The 17,601-nt window shown below is 37.4% G+C and overlaps 1 protein-coding gene across 4 annotated transcripts in view; it reads right to left on the bottom strand.

Moving 5' to 3' along the window:
- Nucleotides 1-17,601, bottom strand: part of LOC127449160 (PTB domain-containing engulfment adapter protein 1-like) — a 95,430-nt gene that overhangs the window by 20,260 nt on the left and 57,569 nt on the right. For 3 of the 4 annotated variants that reach the window (XM_051712394.1, XM_051712397.1, XM_051712396.1), the window contains one exon: nt 4,880-4,963. In XM_051712394.1, coding sequence (XP_051568354.1) covers nt 4,880-4,963 — 84 coding nt within the window. Of the gene's footprint in view, nt 1-4,879; nt 4,964-5,045; nt 5,074-17,601 lie in introns of those variants that run through there. The other variant, XM_051712395.1, reaches the window with a different exon arrangement.

Here is a 17,601-nt window from a genome sequence, read left to right as displayed (position 1 = left end):
ATTTAAACTTTTTAAATACACAAACAAGAGAGCGAATCTCAGAACAGCGCAGTTAACAAGTTCATGAAGCTCATTGGTCTTTGAAGTCAAAAATAATAAATGCGGCACAAAGGAGACAGATCCATTTTTAGCTTTCCCTTTTGCTTTTCCCTGTACCTCCCTGAACTACGAAAAGGTTACTGCACCGCAGGACATCTCTGTAAAGAGCTAAGGACTAAAGGTCATTTTGTTCTGCTGGCACAGAGTGACTGTCAGTTTATACACAAATAATCATAAAGGTTAAGCATTCAAAACAACTGGTGAAAAACAAGAGCATGGACAAAAGGATTAACACGTACTGTACTGTTGGTTTGGTTTGATAGTTTTGGTCACTTTTCAGCTAAACAAGCTGGTCAGCCAGTTAAACCAGATTAAAGCAGCTAAGACCAGTAAACCACCATAGACTGGTTTAAGCATTTATTTATTTTTTATTTTTTTTGTTTTTTGTGAGCAAGGATTGCATAAAAAGTTGGCAGAGGCAATTTGCACTTAGTACAAAAAGCATCTTCTTTGCACTAAGTGCAAATAGTGGCAGATACTATTTGCACCCATTTTAAATACTAACATAAAGTATAGGGACGTCACTGCAGCGTGCTTATTGTGTTTATTTAGGGCCCCACAGACATCCTACACCAACCCCTAAACCTAACCTTCCCTTACAAAAATGAATCAGAGTTTTACTACAGTTACCATAGTATCGCCATGGTATTTTGCAGTAAACTCATAGTAACCACAAAATTAAACATGGTTACTATATTACAGTAGTAACACCATGGTTAATTGCATTAAAACTATGTCTTCCTCCAAAAAACATAGTTACTACAATATTAATATAGTAAGACCGTGGTTAAATTTACAGGGATCAAGCCTTTCTCTCAACTCCCCGACCTTCACAGTGACCAAATCACTGCTAGAAAATCTAATTTTATATTAATTTTATTTATTATTAGAAGTAGCATTAAAGGAATTAGTAGAGTGGATATGGGAAAAGGATGGGAAAAAAAATGGGACAAAGTGCGAAATCGAACCCGGGTCATCCGCATGAAAACAGCACACCCACAACATCGTCACACCCCAGGCAACAGCAGCGACACTGGGGGTGCAGTTTATCTTTTGATCTTCTAGAATTTCTGTGTTTCCACCAGACTATTGGAGTGAAAACAGCCGCACTTTGTGGCAGGTGCTGTTTACACCAATAGTGCAAATAGTCACTCTGTAAAAAGTTAAATTATAAAAGTATTGATTTACATCAGCTTACCAAAATACAAACACATTTAATGTAAAGGAATAGTTCACCCAAACAAAAAAGAAAATTCTGTCATTATTTATTCACGCTCATTTTATTACAAACCTGTATGACTTTTTTTTTTTTTTAAGCAGGAACGCAAAAGTAAAAAATGCTTATGTGTTTAGCGCTAAAAACCACTCAAGTTCTTACGTGAACACTTTATCCACTGTGTACAAGCTTCTCTCAGGCCACTAATAAACGCTAGAAGACTTAAATTTCAGGGTGTTTCTCACCAAACTCTATCATATGCCTTCAGAAGACCTGGAATAAGACACACAAGTCGCATGGACTACATAAATTGAGTTCCTTTTTTAAGCTTCAAAGTGAGTTCCTATCAACTGCATTGTATTAAAATGATGGACCTAAATATTCATTACAAGTTTTGCTTCTGAGTTCCACTTTAGAAAGAAAGTCATACAGGTTTGAAACGGTTTGATGGTCAGTAAATTTTGACAGACTTTTTCTTTTTGGGTGGACCAATTCTTTAACCAGACAGGCCTCATTATCAGGCATACATTATCTAAGATTATTGAGAACATTCTGAATGTTTCTGGAATATGTGATTATACTGTAGGATGTTTTAATGAGAACATACTGTAAGACATGTATAATACTTCTCATGCCAAGTAGAAACCAAAATTATTCTTGAGCTCTCCAGCCTGAGTTTAGCATCTAATAGTTTTTCCAGTGAAAGTTGTTACATTAAGCAAATTTTTAAAAATCAGCACTTATGCGTTTCTTTAATTTCCCAATCCATAATACGCATCCCTGACCCAGACCCCTCTGGTGAAATACAGTATTTATAACATGTACTTATAACAGAATTCCTTGTGCAATTTGTATGTAAAGCTGTGTTGGATAACTTATTTCCTCTGTAAAAGTTTAGTATTTTTGTTTGATGTGGAAACATAAATCATTCCAACTTACCGGTCTACAGTATTTATGCTTGACATCTTTAATATTCCTTTGAATCATTCACAATTAACATTGTACATTCAGCACTTCAAAATACACAGTGCAAAGTGTCCCTCAGCTGCTGTATAGGTCAATGAATATGAAGTCTCACGTAACTCCTAGTTCGTTAAGCAGCATCATCACCTTGTGTAGAAGAGTGTGTATTTGGACTTAACGATAATTTCAGCCAATGAGTGTATCCCAATGGAGGGCTATGAAACATTCAAACCACACAGTGCAGTGTCTGCTGCTGGAGATAAACTCGCTAATCGTTGACTGTGACCATGCAAGCAAGTCCAGAGGCTCTTCTGTCACCGCCATTAATAAACCATTAGCCTAGAAGGCAAACTTTCTGTGGGAAGTAAGCTCACAACAAACACGAACTGTCACCTACGAATCCAGGCCTGTCTGTGGTGTTCATATTAGGCTAAATTTGAAACGAAAGGGAAGAGATGAGTGCCAGAAATAAAGCTTTGAAAACATGACGCGTGGGGGGTATCCCTTGTAGTGAACTTTTTTTTGTTTTTTTTTGGATTTTCTCCCCTTTTCTCCCCAGTTTGGAATGCCCAATTCCCAATGCACTCTAAGTCCTCGTGGTGGCGTAGTAACTCACCTCAATTTGGGTGGCAGAGGACGAATCTCAGTTGCCACCGCGTCTGAGACCGGTCAATCCACACATCTTATTACGTGGCTTGTTGATCGCGTTACCGCGGAGACGTAGCGCGTGTGGAGGCTTCACACTATTCTCCGCAGCATCCACGCACAACTCATCACGCGCCCCACCGAGAGCGAGAACCACAATATAGCGACCACGAAGAAGTTACTCTACCCTCCCTAGCAACTGGGCCAATTTGGTTGCTTAGGAGACCTGGCTGGAGTCACTCAGCATGCCCTGGATTTGAACTTATGACTCCAGGGGTGGTAGTCACTGTCTTTACTTGCTGAGCTACCCAGGCCCCTTTAGTGAGCTTTATTGCAGTTAAAGGGTCTGTTTTTCCCCCAAAGAAAACCAATACAAACTATACAGTCTGAGATTCTTTTGGGTGATGGATTTTAAACAGAGACAGAGAGCTAAAGTTCCAATTAACTACATCCCTGATGGTGCAGCAATTTGCTATTTTTCTGAGAAATAGGTCATTGCGCTAAGACGTTTGAAAACCCCTCTCTTAACTCAAGAGTTAACTCAGCGCAAAGTTTAAACTCAGTTTCTGCATTTGCAGTTTGGAGATTCCACCAGCAGGTGGTAATAAAGTTCCTGTCCAAACTCTGAAAATATAGTGGAACATCAAATTATGTCCCTGACGAACAGAGTTGTAGCAGTCTTAAATGAAACAAAAATTTATGAGATTTGTGTTAAACTATCTATAGGTCATGGTTTATTTTTCAATTATTATTATTATGTTTAAATTTACAATTGTATTTATGATCTAATTTGTATCAGTATTTTTCCACCTGTTGTTGTAGAGTGATTCTTAAGTCACTGCAAAAGGGACCGGTGGAAGAAGTTGAAGAGTAAAATGTTTGGAAATGGTATGATTTTTTTGACACTTCGTTATTTTGATTATGTTTTATTTCGTTTGAAGTGTAATTTAAATGTAAAAATATTTTTGTTTACATTTTTTTGCATTTCAAATTAATTTATACATTAGAAGTGATATGTGTGCTGATTAAACACTGTTTGCCATGATTTGTGTGTCAGTAGAAGAAAATGATAAATAATACTTACATTCTCTGTAATTTAACGGAGGCTACATCCAAATTCAGATGAGAATCACATTTTCCATGCATATAAAAGGAGCATGTCACTGTCATAGAAATATGCCCGACAAATCATCATTGAATGCACAAAAGAACATAATTTTCAATTCTTCGAATTCATTGCGTAGGGTCCATTTACACTACCATCTTCTTATGAATGTGCTGTCTTTGTTTATATCACTAGTGCTTAAGAGAATGGACTATATAACTGGACGCAGATAGTGGAATAACTGGAGAAATCCTCAGAATTAAATAGCACTTGATCCAGCCCATTTGCGCGTTGCACGGGTGATTTTGCCAAACACACTTGCGCATATACTTAGCGCATACGTGCACGAAAATACCAAAACTTCATGGCCATGTCCATTGACTTTGTACTTATGACTTATGGCATAGTGCTGCGCTTAGTGCAAGCGCTCTTAAAATAGGGCCCTTCATCTGCCTGTCCAAGTATACATGACACACAAGACATGACATGCAAGCAATGCCGAGGCCAATTTTGGTCAGATTAACGTGTATACATTCTGGATGAAGCTTATTTAAAAATCACATTATTTAAGTCATATAGTCACAACAAACAGACTGGTAGAATTTCAGTCGGACTAAAGCCTTTACATGACTTTTTAAAAAGACATTATTTTTTTAGTCTGACTGAAATCAAGCTTTTAAAGCACATGTAAACGTATTAAGCGACTTCAGTTTTTATATACTGTATAGTAAACAGCACATCCCTACAGGCTGAAGTTCAACCAGCCTGCATAAACCAACATTCATCTTCATCAGTCAGTCAGTCAGTCATGTTGGCTTATTGGCAGCTGACATTGCAGGAACGTCTCTTACCCTTTCTCCTGTTAAAAGCCCTGTTCATTCTGCAGAATTTGAGAAGTGCCTGTGTGGTGAGGACAGACTCCAATGAGAAGACACCTGAAAACAAGCACAGAGGAACAGAATGATTTTCCGAGAGTATATGCAAAACAACCAGACAATTACCAATTTGAAAGCTTACTGAAAGTGGAGAACAGCATTCTTCTTGGTGACAGAGATCAATTCCTGCCCTGCTTAAAAGACTAGCTTAGATCAACATGAAACCAGGCTGGTTTATGCAGGTCTGACTGGTAGATGCTGGTCAGCCAGCCTGGTTTTCTGGTGAAGCTGGTTGACCAAGGAAGTTACAGGGTAAGCTAGTTAAGAAGCCTGGTAGGGGCACCAGCACACTAGCATCCAGTACACAACATACTGTATGTTTTGACCAGCAATGCTGGATTTTATATAATAGTGTGAATAGTTTTGAGAACTGAGAACCAGTTCTGAATAAGAATGTTTAAAAAAGAAATACCATACCAGAACATTCAAGCATGTAATTGTTTGTGAATGGGGAAAATTATATTTAGATTTGTATGCTGTTTGGCAGCCCCTCATTTTGGAACATATTTTCCAATAAAATTATATCACGTGAAAAGATGGTAGCACTTTATTTTACAGTACTGTTCTAAATTTACGTTCTATATAATTACAACAGCTACAGTAATTACTAGATACCCTAAACCTAACCCCAACCCTAACCTTAACCCATATAAAGTACATGTAGTTACCTAATATTACTCAGTACTTTCTTGGGTAAGTACATTGTAAGTATACTGAATGTACACATACTGTAAAATAAAGTGGAACCGAAAAGATTATAATTTTTTTTTTTAATTAAGAGTGTAATAAAGCAATTAGGGTTGTGCAAAACTACCAATTTTCATAATCGACTAGTTGGTTGGTTGTTTGTTATTAACACTTTTTATTGATTCTTATATAGAAAAAGCAGAGTAAAATAAATAAATAAATTATAATAATAATTATTATTATTATAATTATATATATATATATATATATATATATATATATATATATATACATACATACATACATACACACACACACACACACACACACACACACACACACACATTTGTGCTCAAAAGTTTGCATACCCTTGGAGAATTGGTAATATATGTACCATTTTTAAAGAAAACATGAGTGAGCAGGCAAAACACATTTCTTTTATTTCTTATGGGATTCATATTCAACTGTAGGTTATAACAGAATGGCACAATTATAAAACAAAACATGGCAACAAAGAAAAAAATGAAATGACCCCTGTTCACAAGTCTGCATACCCTTAGTTCTTAATACTGTGTATTGCCTCCTTTAGCATCAATGACAGCGTGCAGTCTTTTGTAATAGTTGTCTATGAGGCCCCAAATTCTTGCAGGTGGTATAGCTGCCCATTCGTCTTGGAAAATGCCTTCTTTGTCATGCAAAGTCTTTGGTCGTCTTGCATAAACCGCACGTTTGAGATCTCCCCAGAGTGGCTCGATGACATTAAGATCAGGAGACTGTGATGGCCACTCCAGAACCTTCAACTTTTTCTGCTGTAACCACTGGAGGGTCAACTTGGCCTTGTGCTTAGGGTCACTGTCATGCTGGAAAGTCCAAGAGCGTCCCATGCACAGCTTTCGTGTAGAAGAATGCAAATTGTCTACCAGTATTTTCTGATAACATGCTGCATTCATCTTGCCATCAATTTTCACAAGATTCCCCGTGCCTTTAGAGCTCACACACCCCTAAAAAATCAGTGAGCCACCACCATGCTTCACAGTGGGGATGGTATTCTTTTCACTATAGGCCTTGTTGACCCCTCTCCAAACATAGTGCTTATGGTTGTGACCATAAAGCTCTATTTTGGTCTCGTTACTCCAAATTACAGTGTGCCAGAAGCTGTGAGGCGTGTCAAGGTGTTGTCGGGCATATTGTAACCGGGCTTTTTTGTGGCATTGGCGCAGTAAAGGCTTCTTTCTGGCAACTCGACCATGCAGGTCATTTTTGTTCAAGTATCGTCGTATTGTGCTCCTTGAAACAACCACACCGTCTTTTTCCAGAGCAGCCTGTATTTCTCCTGAGGTTACCTGTGGGTTTTTCTTTGTATCCTGAACAATTTTTCTGGCAGTTGTGGCTGAAATCTTTCTTGGTCTAGCTGACCTTGGCTTGGTATCAAGAGATCCCCGAATTTTCCACTTCTTAATAAGTGACTGAACAGTACTGACTGGCATTTTCAAGGCTTTGGATATCTTTTTAATATCCTTTTCCATCTTTATAAAGTTCCATTACCTTGTTACGCAGGTCTTTTGACAGTTCTTTTCTGCTCCCCATGGCTCAGTATCTAGCCTGCTCAGTGCATCCACGTGAGAGTTAAACTCATTGACTATTTATACACAGACACTAATTGCAATTTAAAAAGCCACAGGTGTGGGAAATTAACCTTTATTTGTCATTTAAACCTGTGTGTGTCACCTTGTGTGTCTGTAACAAGGCCAAACATTCAAGGGTATGTAAACTTTTGATCAGGGCCATTTGGGTGATTTCTGTTATCATTATGATTTAAAAAGGAGCCAAACAACTATGTGATAATAAATGGCTTCATATGATCACTATCCTTAAATAAAAGACAGTTTTTTTGCATGATCAGTCATATTTTCAAAATCAATGCCAAAATTTCACAATTTCTGCCAGGGTATGCAAACGTTTGAGCACAACTGTATATATACAGAATCAACTTTAACCCCCATTATTTCCCCCTCCCCAATCCCACCCTGTCCCTCAGCAAACATCCCTGTGGTCAAAGCCTAAATTACACAATGCACACATATAAACAAACAAACAAAAATTATTTGAGAAAATAAAAATATAAAAATCAACAAAGGTTGATTGTTTGAACAACTAGTCATGTTAAGGATAATAATGTATAAATAGGCTCCATTATGTTCAAGTGACCCCGTTCAGGCACGTTCTAAGGGGGATATACAATGCCAAGCGCAGCACTTCATCATGAATAATGAATATTCAACAAAAATATAAGCGTAATAACATCATAACTATATCATTCACTATTACTGTATATATGTTTGAATAAATGTATGTGTGTCATGTTTATAGAAATTAAGCAGTTAAAGCAAAGAGTAAATGTTGTAAAATTTGATTAAAATGAATTAGGTGAAATAAAATTTATAAAGGTTACACAGGCGAAGTGGAATGTTTTTCTCTGTGACCACGTGCTACATGGACCGCTATCTCTGTTGTGCACCATCTCCGTGTTTACATACGCGACTCCCGCTGTACGCGTTTACATGCGCTTACTCCCGCGAACATTGAAGGGGGAGAATAGTGCCACGGATGCCGCGATTGGGCACCCCCCTGGGAGTTGGGGGCCCCCTTTCAGCCAGGGGCACCGAGGCTTCATCGCAGGTAGTCGATTAGTCGACCACTGTGGCACATCCTTAATAGCAATACAGGCTTGCTTAAGTCACCAGTTCTGTTGTATTCTGCCAGATATTCCTACCAGTTTCTTCTAATAATCCCAGATACAGTATATGATCAAGGTTAATATCATGGACACGATAGTAATTACAGACGTCCACAGCAATTTTATTATTTTACAGACATGCGTCCTGAAAACGAATCCTGTTTGAATAGGGCTTTACATGAGAGTAATTACTTACTTGTTGATATCACAAGTTTTATTGTAATATTGTAATTTATTGTAATTAGTGGTATTTTATAAAACTGAATGGCTTAGTAAAATACCATAATTAAAATATCAGGTGAGTATGCACCCCTTGATGTGATGTTCTTTTAAAATCTAAAATGATCTTAGCATTTGGAAACAGGCTGCTGGGGGCAGTAAATCCAATAAGATTTGTATTTCTTATTTCCACATATTTCAAAAGAACTTAAAGGATTGCTAATGGAAGCGGAATCATTAAGAGGAATCCATACAATTCCCATGATCCCTAGTGTGGCAAGAGATGGATGGAACTACAGCATGTGTAACTAGTATGGTTGCAGGTTCAATCCCAGGTTAGTGAGATTACAGTCCTGCAATCACCACTGCACCCTTGAGCAAGACACTTGACAACCCCAGGGAGTGTTTGCTACAGCTAGACTCTCCTGCCATTTAGTGCTTTATGTGCCACTTGCACCTTTGTTGGAGTGTTCGATGATAATGTTGTGCAAAACTGACTAAAAATATTTTATACCCACTGAAAAGCTCCCTTGCACAGTCTGCAATAGGTAGAAACATGGTTTCTGTGGTTCAGAATATAGCTATCCTTAGTCATTGGGGTGACGTCAATTCCTACTTTTGCTGTGAAGTGTTTGGTTGATGTCGAGCCTGATGAGTGAGATGGCACAGAAGTAGGCAAGATCAAAGACTCAAAGAAATGTTCAAGGCTGAGGATGTCAAAAACACTGAACCAAGCAGTCTCAGTATCAAAAAGTAACTTGCTTGGCGCCAATCCGCCTGCACTAAAACAAGCAGAGCTCAGAGACACCATGCAACTGACGTTACACAAACAAAGTATAATCTCGCCTCCGTGCTATTCAAAACACATCGTCTAAGTTTCAATGCTGCTATAATTACTCACGAAGACTGAACACTGCAAAGACACCAGTGGAATAATTTATTCTAACGTCGCCTGCCACTGAGAGCTTTCTGCATCTCAGTTGATTTAATTTGATGCTAAGCTTCCAGAGCATTCTGCTGGTACTGTGCCACGCTTGGCTCAATGACACAAGCAGGAGACAAGTGGCTTCTGTAAAGCTGTAGCTGTCAGAACTATGAAGCCCTGAACAACAGGGGAAACACTCACAACTCTTTCTCTTGTCAGAGTCAAAGCTTTGCTCTCTGACTGAACTGCAGCGCTAAAGACCCTCAAAATACTTCATCTTGCGCTAGCACTTCAGACTGTCAATCAAGAATCATCCTCAGAGAGGGAATTGAAGAATGAGAAACTATTGGAAATAGGGTGAGAGGAAGAGAGAAGGCCAATTTGAGAGTTTGTGTTTATGAAAGTTGCTAAGCCTAAGTTTTTCTCCTTGAAGTGCAGCTTAATGGAATATTCCGTGTTCAATACAAGTTAAGCTCAATGGACAGCATTTGTGGCATAATGTTGTTTACCACAAAAATTTATTTCGACTCGTCCCTCCTTTTCTTTGGAAAAAGCAAAAATCTAGGTTACAGTGAGGCACTTCCAATGGAAGTGAATGGGGCCAATTTTTGGAGGGTTTAAACACAGAAATGTGAAGCTTCTTATTTGATCAAATCACTTGCATTAATTCTTCTGCTACAACTTGTGTATTATTTGACCTGTTAAGGTTTTTGTTTGGCAATTTTTAAACTCATGCGTTCGTGAAAGGATTAGCTTAATGAGATACAAGGATTTATTACCCTTGACTGAGCATGACAACCGACATTACATTTTAAATTTGCACATAAAACCTCACATCGTTGTCACAAGGCATGTGTTGTTAAAAGAGAAACTCCAAAAATACTTCGAAGTTGCTGTGTATTTCACATGCTCTAATTAGTGTCTTCTTTAGTTATTTAATATCTAGAGATAATTGCAATGTGCATTTTAAAAACATTTTAAAAATTATTATTGTTTCTTACACTCCAGGTATTCCTTAATTAAGGTGTATTTGACCATGTCAACTGACTTTTTGTTAACATTTATTGAATTTATTTTCTTTTTTATTTAAAGCAGAGTCTGCATTATTAACCCTAGAATGCATATGTGGGTCCTTTATGACCCACATGTGTTTACTATGGCATTCAATGCACAGGTATTACACGTTTAATACTTATATATATATATATATTATTTTTATTATTATTATTATTATTATTTTTTCATCTGTTAGGTAATATGATAAATACTATGTTCTTGTTCGTCTTCATGTGTAAGTATAGCAAGTTGTCATTCAGCTGATGCTTTTTATCCAAAGTGCATCACATTATACAGCACCTACTACAGGCACAGTCCCCATGGAGCAACCATGGTAAGATGCTTAGTTCTAGGCAAGGGCACAATGGTAATAGCTCCTGGATGCAGTTCATCACATTAACTATGGAAATGCTCCACTAAGTTTCACAACCAGAAAGTTTCAATCTTATATTTAACAGTAGGCCTATATCTACCGTTTTAGGTTTTAAAATCTAAAAACCTATTTTTGTGATTTTTTTTTTTCTCGAAGTTTGCTTGGTTTAACTTTTTTTTTTTTTTTGTAATAAATGCCAGTTGGTTTGATATTTTTCGTATGTCATGCAAATCACATTTATAAATGTTTAAATGTTCAAGTACCTTGGGGGGCCACTGTATGTGACAGGAATTTAGTTTATATGATCACATGAACTCTATGACTCACTTGACAGATGTGTTTGTTTTGAATGCTTAGGGCTACACGGTATAACCTTCAAAAACTGGAAATAAATTTGATGTTAATGCAGCTGCAAGACTAATGGCATCTTATTATGAAATAGTGTCACTTAAATCATCAAATAGGCCTATAATCCTTTATATTTCTGCAACAGAATACGTGCATAAGAAACTGCATTAAATGTTAAAATGGTGTTACATGTTTGTGAAGCCAACTCACACAATCAGCCTTACCCACCATTAAAGATTGCTTAGCCCACTCATTGCAGTATTTTTAGCTGGTGTGGCAAGCTAACAAAGGATACAGTTGTGCTCAAAAGTTTGCATACCCTGGCAGAAATTGTGAAATTTTTGCATTGATTTTGAAAATATGACTGATCATGCAAAAAAACTGTCTTTTATTTAAGGATAGTGATCATATGAAGCCATTTATTATCACATAGTTGTTTGGCTCCTTTTTAAATCATAATGATAACAGAAATCACCCAAATCAAAAGTTTACATACCCTTGAATGTTTGGCCTTGTTACAGACATGCAAGGTTTAAATGGCAATTAAAGGTTAATTTCCCACACCTGTGGCTTTTTAAATTGCAATTAGTGTCTGTGTATAAATAGTCAATGAGTTTGTTAGCTCTCACGTGGATGCACTGAGCAGGCTTGATACTGAGCCATGGGGAGCAGAAAAGAACTGTCAAAAGACCTGCGTAACAAGATAATGGAACTTTATTAAAATGGAAAAAGATATAAAAAGATATCCAAAGCCTTGAAAATGCCAGTCAGAACTGTTCAATCACTTATTAAGAAGTGGAAAATTCAGGGATCTCTTTATTCCAAGCCAAGGTCAGGTAGACCAAGAAAGATTTCAGCTACAACTGCCAGAAGAATTCAGGATACAAAGAAAAACCCACAGGTAACCTCAGGAGAAATACAGGCTGCTCTGGAAAAAGATGGTGGGGTTGTTTCAAGGAGCACAATACAACGATACTTGAACAAAAATGAGCTGCATCGTCAAGCTGCCAGAGAGCCAATGCCACAAAAAAGCCCGGTTACAATATGCCCGACAACACCTTGACACGCCTCACAGCTTCTGGCACACTGTAATTTGGAGTCACGAGACCAAAATAGAGCTTTATGGTCACAACCATAAGCGCTATGTTTGGAGAGGGATCAACAAATATTGTACTCCTTGAAACAACCACACCATCTTTTTCCAGAGCAGCCTGTACTGACTGGTATTTTCAAGGCTTTGGATATCTTTTTATATCCTTTTCCATCTTTATAAAGTTCCATTACCTTGTTATGCAGGTCTTTTGACAGTTCTTTTCTGCTCCCAATGGCTCAGTATCTAGCCTGCTCAGTGCATCCACGTGAGAGCTAACAAACTCATTGACTATTTATACACAGACACTAATTGTAATTTAAAAAGCCACAGGTGTGGGAAATTAACCTTTAATTGCCATTTAAACCTGTGTGTGTCACCTTGCGTGTCTGTAACAAGGCCAAACATTCAAGGGTATGTAAACTTTTGATTTGGGTGATTTCTGTTATCATTATGATTTAAAAAGGAGCCAAACAACTATGTGATAATAAATGGCTTCATATGATCACTATCCTTAAATAAAAGACATGATCAGTCATACTTACAAAATCAATGCCAAAATTTCACAATTTCTGCCAGGGTATGCAAACTTTTGAGCACAACTGTATATGTAGAATTATTTAGGGGCAGGGCTGTAGCTAGTGGGGTGAAAGGTGGTAACGATTCTACAACAAATTCTAAACCGTATTTTTTAACAGGAAAGGGGCCCTGAGCAATTTACAGTCAGGGGGCCCAGATACCTTGCTACGGCCCTGTTCAGGGGAAATCAATTTATTCAGCTAAGGAGAATATCCATTCTTGACAAGACCTTACGACCCATATTCAAGTCCATTAAATTTCCTTCCGACGTTAAACGAGCGTCTCAGACAAGTGTTGTGCTAGCTTTTTGGTGATCGTGTTATCAATGAAGGATGAGACTTTAAGATGTTTTTATAAATTTAAATATAAGCAGAGATTTGACAAACGTAAGATAATGGGTTTATTTATATTCCTAATGCAGGACATGGCTCAGTGGCCTGAATCTGAACAACATTCTTGACAAAAGACATTTAAAGTTGAAGAGAGAGAGATGGGAAGCAGAGTGCACAGGAAACAATCACATTCCAATCATCTTCCATTTCAGGATACAGATCAATTCACATTTAGCTGCAGATATTAAATGGTGCTAGAAATAAGAGTAGTGATTCCCAAGGATCAAAGTGGATTGGTGCGCATACACACACACGCGCAGGTAATTGACATAGTGATCAAATCTTGACTAGAAGAGGTGTGTGCTTTGAGTCTTCATGAAGTTTTAATGGGCTACACTTGTGTGGATGGGTGACAGAAGCTAGATCCTTATGAACTTTTAAGCTTATTGTGGTAGCATGTCAACTGAAACTGTAAAATGATACAGCTGATAAGGAATATGATCATTTTAAAGTAAAAATTAACATTATCAAGTCATTTTATGTGGAGTGTGCATTTCTATGAAACTTTTATTATTTTTCATATGACCAACAAAAACAAGGCTGTAGAGGTAGAGATGCAGTTCTGCTTTAGGGATAGGACTGCGCAATAAATTATAATCACAATAAAATTGAGACAAGAGCATGTGCAATTTCTAAATTGCAATAAGCTGCAATTAATTTTATTTTAATTTTTTTTTTTCAGAATTCTGTGATGTTTAATTCACCATTCCGATGCACATCCGGTGCACATCTTCCGCACACTGACAAAATCTCGGCAATCAGAATACAGTGCACAAAAAAGGTACAAGTGAGAAAGCAGAGCAGAAATCGGAAAGGTGAATAAAGAAAAAACAAAAAGGCACAAAGAAAAATCCAATGGTATCAGCTATTATATGTGCAAAGACCATTTTACCCTCTTCAAATGTTTTTGAACATTAAAATGCATTTTTTATGTAAAATGTCTAAATAAGGAAAAACACGCCGAAACTGTAATTAAAATTGCAATCGAAATGTCTATCAAAAGATTCACGATATTACATTTTTGTCCATATTGCACAGACCTACTTAGAGACCGTACAAACCGAATGTGTTCTAAAAAAGCAAGATGCAGCGCAACAAAAAGAACAGAACGCAGGTGTCTCGAGACACGCTTAAAACATTCTAAGTTCTTTTTAAGTTAAAGGGATAGTTCACCCCAAAATTAAAATTCAGTCATTGTTTACTTACCCCTGTGTTGTTATAACCCCATTTGTCTTTATTTTCTTAACACAAAGGGAGAAATTATGAAAAAATGTTGTGCTCAGTGATGTCATTCAGTGGCAGTTTATGGTGACCACCTCTTCAAGCTTCAAAAGAATGCAAAAGTACAATTCAGAAGTCTAGCAAATTATTCCACGAGACTCGCGATTGTTATGAAAGCATACGATGAGGTTTGGTGAGAAACAAACCAAAATCTAATGTATTATTTAGTGAAACTGTTGACCGACCGTTGCTCTCCTCTGCACGTTCATGAGACTGCACGAGAGCACGTTCAAGCAGCCTCCACTTGTAAAATGGGCCATTCAAGCGACAACACGTTTTGTTAATCTAAAAGCAGGTCCATTACAGCAATATTAACAATAGAACACAACACAGCTGCACACAAACCAGAGAACCTAACTTTCTAAATATGTCTGATGGGTTTGTAGTCGAAGGATAGATGCATTTCTATGCCAAGCCTTATTTATTTGAAATCGAGTCCTCAATCAAACTAAGAGAGATAGACAGAGGAGGCTGAACGCAGCTAAAGTCACACCGTGTCCTAACCTGACGGCAAACAACACATTATAAAAGGTACAGTATATTTTCTGTTAATTAGAGTTTTTGTCCTAACCAGCCATGTTGAGCAAAGTTACATACAGTAAGGAGGGGCATTGCCCCCCCTAGATTTTGAACAGTTATACAGAAAACATTACTGAGTGCCACAAACAACATTGCATAAAGTATGCAAAGATGTACTCCAAGGATTTGATGGCACTTACCTCGCAGACTTTAGCAAATCGAGTAATTATTTATTATAAATCTGCGCACCCTGTCTACAGGATGTTGTTTTAATTCAGATGATTTTTGCAAGTGCTTTCCAGTTTTGCGTACAATATTGAAAGGCACTGTGAGAAGAGGGCACTATTCAAAGTGTTGTTGCAAGTGAAATTGAGCAACTTAACCCCTTCACAAAAGACACTTCCACAAGGCCGTTAGCAAAGGCTACCTGCAATGGTCATTCTGAGGAATTGTCATCCATTTGAGGAATTGTCATCCTGGCAGGCACGTCCGTGCTTTTCATTTTGAAACCTGGGGTAATTTATTTACTTAACCTGGGATTTTAAAACCCCAAGTTGCTCTTGTACACCCATGGACTATCAATGGGAATTATTCCTCACATATTTAATGTACATGTTTTTTTTGTGTTTTTTTTTTTTTACCCAACGCCACACAAAGAGGCAGTAAGCAAGATGTAGTTTTTGAGGTTTTATATCCTGCAACAACTTTAACAGCTGTAAGCATTAATTTTGCTACTACATTATTGAGGGAACTTTCCAATTAAAAATAAAGTGGCAGCATGGACTGAGTAGGAGCTAGGGATCCACACTTTCGATTGGAATTCACCCTAAGACTGCGCCTACTCACACTGCAAATCTGTGTTAGAACTCAACATTTTTGCACTGTGCTTTTGACATCACATCTCTTTTAATCTAGAGATATATTATGTTTGCACAGAAGAAAGTGAACGAACTGTTTTGGTCTTAGGATTGTTAAGGCTAGGAGGCTCTATGCCTTTTATGTTGCATCCATTCAAAGAAGTGAAAGAACACAGTTAGGGTCTCCAGTACTGTTACCTGTGTGTATGACTGTAATTCCAGCTCTGGCCACTGGGGAGCTGTTTGGATATTCAAAAGACATAGAACGATTTTAGTGGACAAACCAATCAACCTTTTGATGCCGATTTTTATCTTTATCTGAGAAATTGGCTTAATATTAAGAATATGAATATCCTTCACATAAACCAACTGAAACATTTAGAACTGAATGTTTTCTCCTTAACGGCAAAAGTAAAATCTTGTGCAGCATCTCAAAATGTACTTCCTGCAGCACTATTAAACAAAAAAGCAGTAAGTTATGTTTTCAATCAGCCATGCATACATTCTTAATGTGGCAGATACACTGCAGGCTACTAGTGGACCAGTACTAAACAAGACAAGTGAGGGGTCATCCAGAGTATCTAGGGGAAGGTCTAATCATCACTTAAAAAACATTTTCACACAGGAATTCCATGCAGCCTCTCACATCCATGTTAAAAATGGATACACATCAGCATGTGCTGCTGCTGCACGTGATGCGGTTTCGAGGATGGGGCACTAGTATGGTGGTGTCCCCAGCAGGCTTTTTAAGTAGCTTTAACAGCAAGACTTACCAGGTCTACCAGCTTCACCATAAAGACGATTTTGGATGATAACCCATCCCAGTTCACCAGTTTTTTTGATGAACAGCATAAACCACCCCAGACCTGCATAGAAAGTGTTTTATCTATTTGTCATAATCAAGGATTACATGTATATGAATTAGTCATTCAATTAAAATATTTAATAGCAATGAATCGAAAGATTTTTCATAGTTAATTGCAATTAATCGCAGATTTAGAAAGAGCTGAAATTTGACTCTGTATGTACTTCTCTAAATGCATTTAGTTCCTTTTTAGAAAAGAAAAGAAAATAATTAGTAACAATAATATTCTATGAACAATTTACCAAGCATTCCCCAGTATAAAGATAGAAATGCACTAAAATAGCACCAATTCAAGTAACATTATTAAACGTTTCCCAAAGTGTAAGTGACTAATTGAAAGTACTAGTCCTCATAGGTTGTATGCTTATTGCAAACGGCCTTACCTTTTTTTAATCCTCATCCTCTACCATATTAATATAACTATACACTTCGCTACGGCAATCATGAAGCTGTAATCACATGATCCATGCCACTTTGAACTCCACATGAAAAGCGCTGCAGAGAACGTTGTTTTGCTTTTAGGGCTGGCACTGCCCATTAGTGCTGTCAACAGGGCTGAGGAACTAAATTTGAATTTTTCACTGAAACATTTCCAATATTCAAATTATATTCCAATTTTAAAGACATTATTCCAGGTAGTGGTAAAAATCTCCAAGACGTCTTGATTTTTAAATTGATGTTCTCTCCTACATCCACACTGTTTATATCAA

This window comes from Myxocyprinus asiaticus, chromosome 12, assembly GCF_019703515.2.
Source record: "Myxocyprinus asiaticus isolate MX2 ecotype Aquarium Trade chromosome 12, UBuf_Myxa_2, whole genome shotgun sequence".
In the NCBI taxonomy this organism is placed as follows: Eukaryota; Metazoa; Chordata; class Actinopteri; order Cypriniformes; family Catostomidae; genus Myxocyprinus; species Myxocyprinus asiaticus.
Note: the sequence above shows the minus strand (reverse complement) of the source record. Positions and strands in the feature narration are given on the sequence as shown.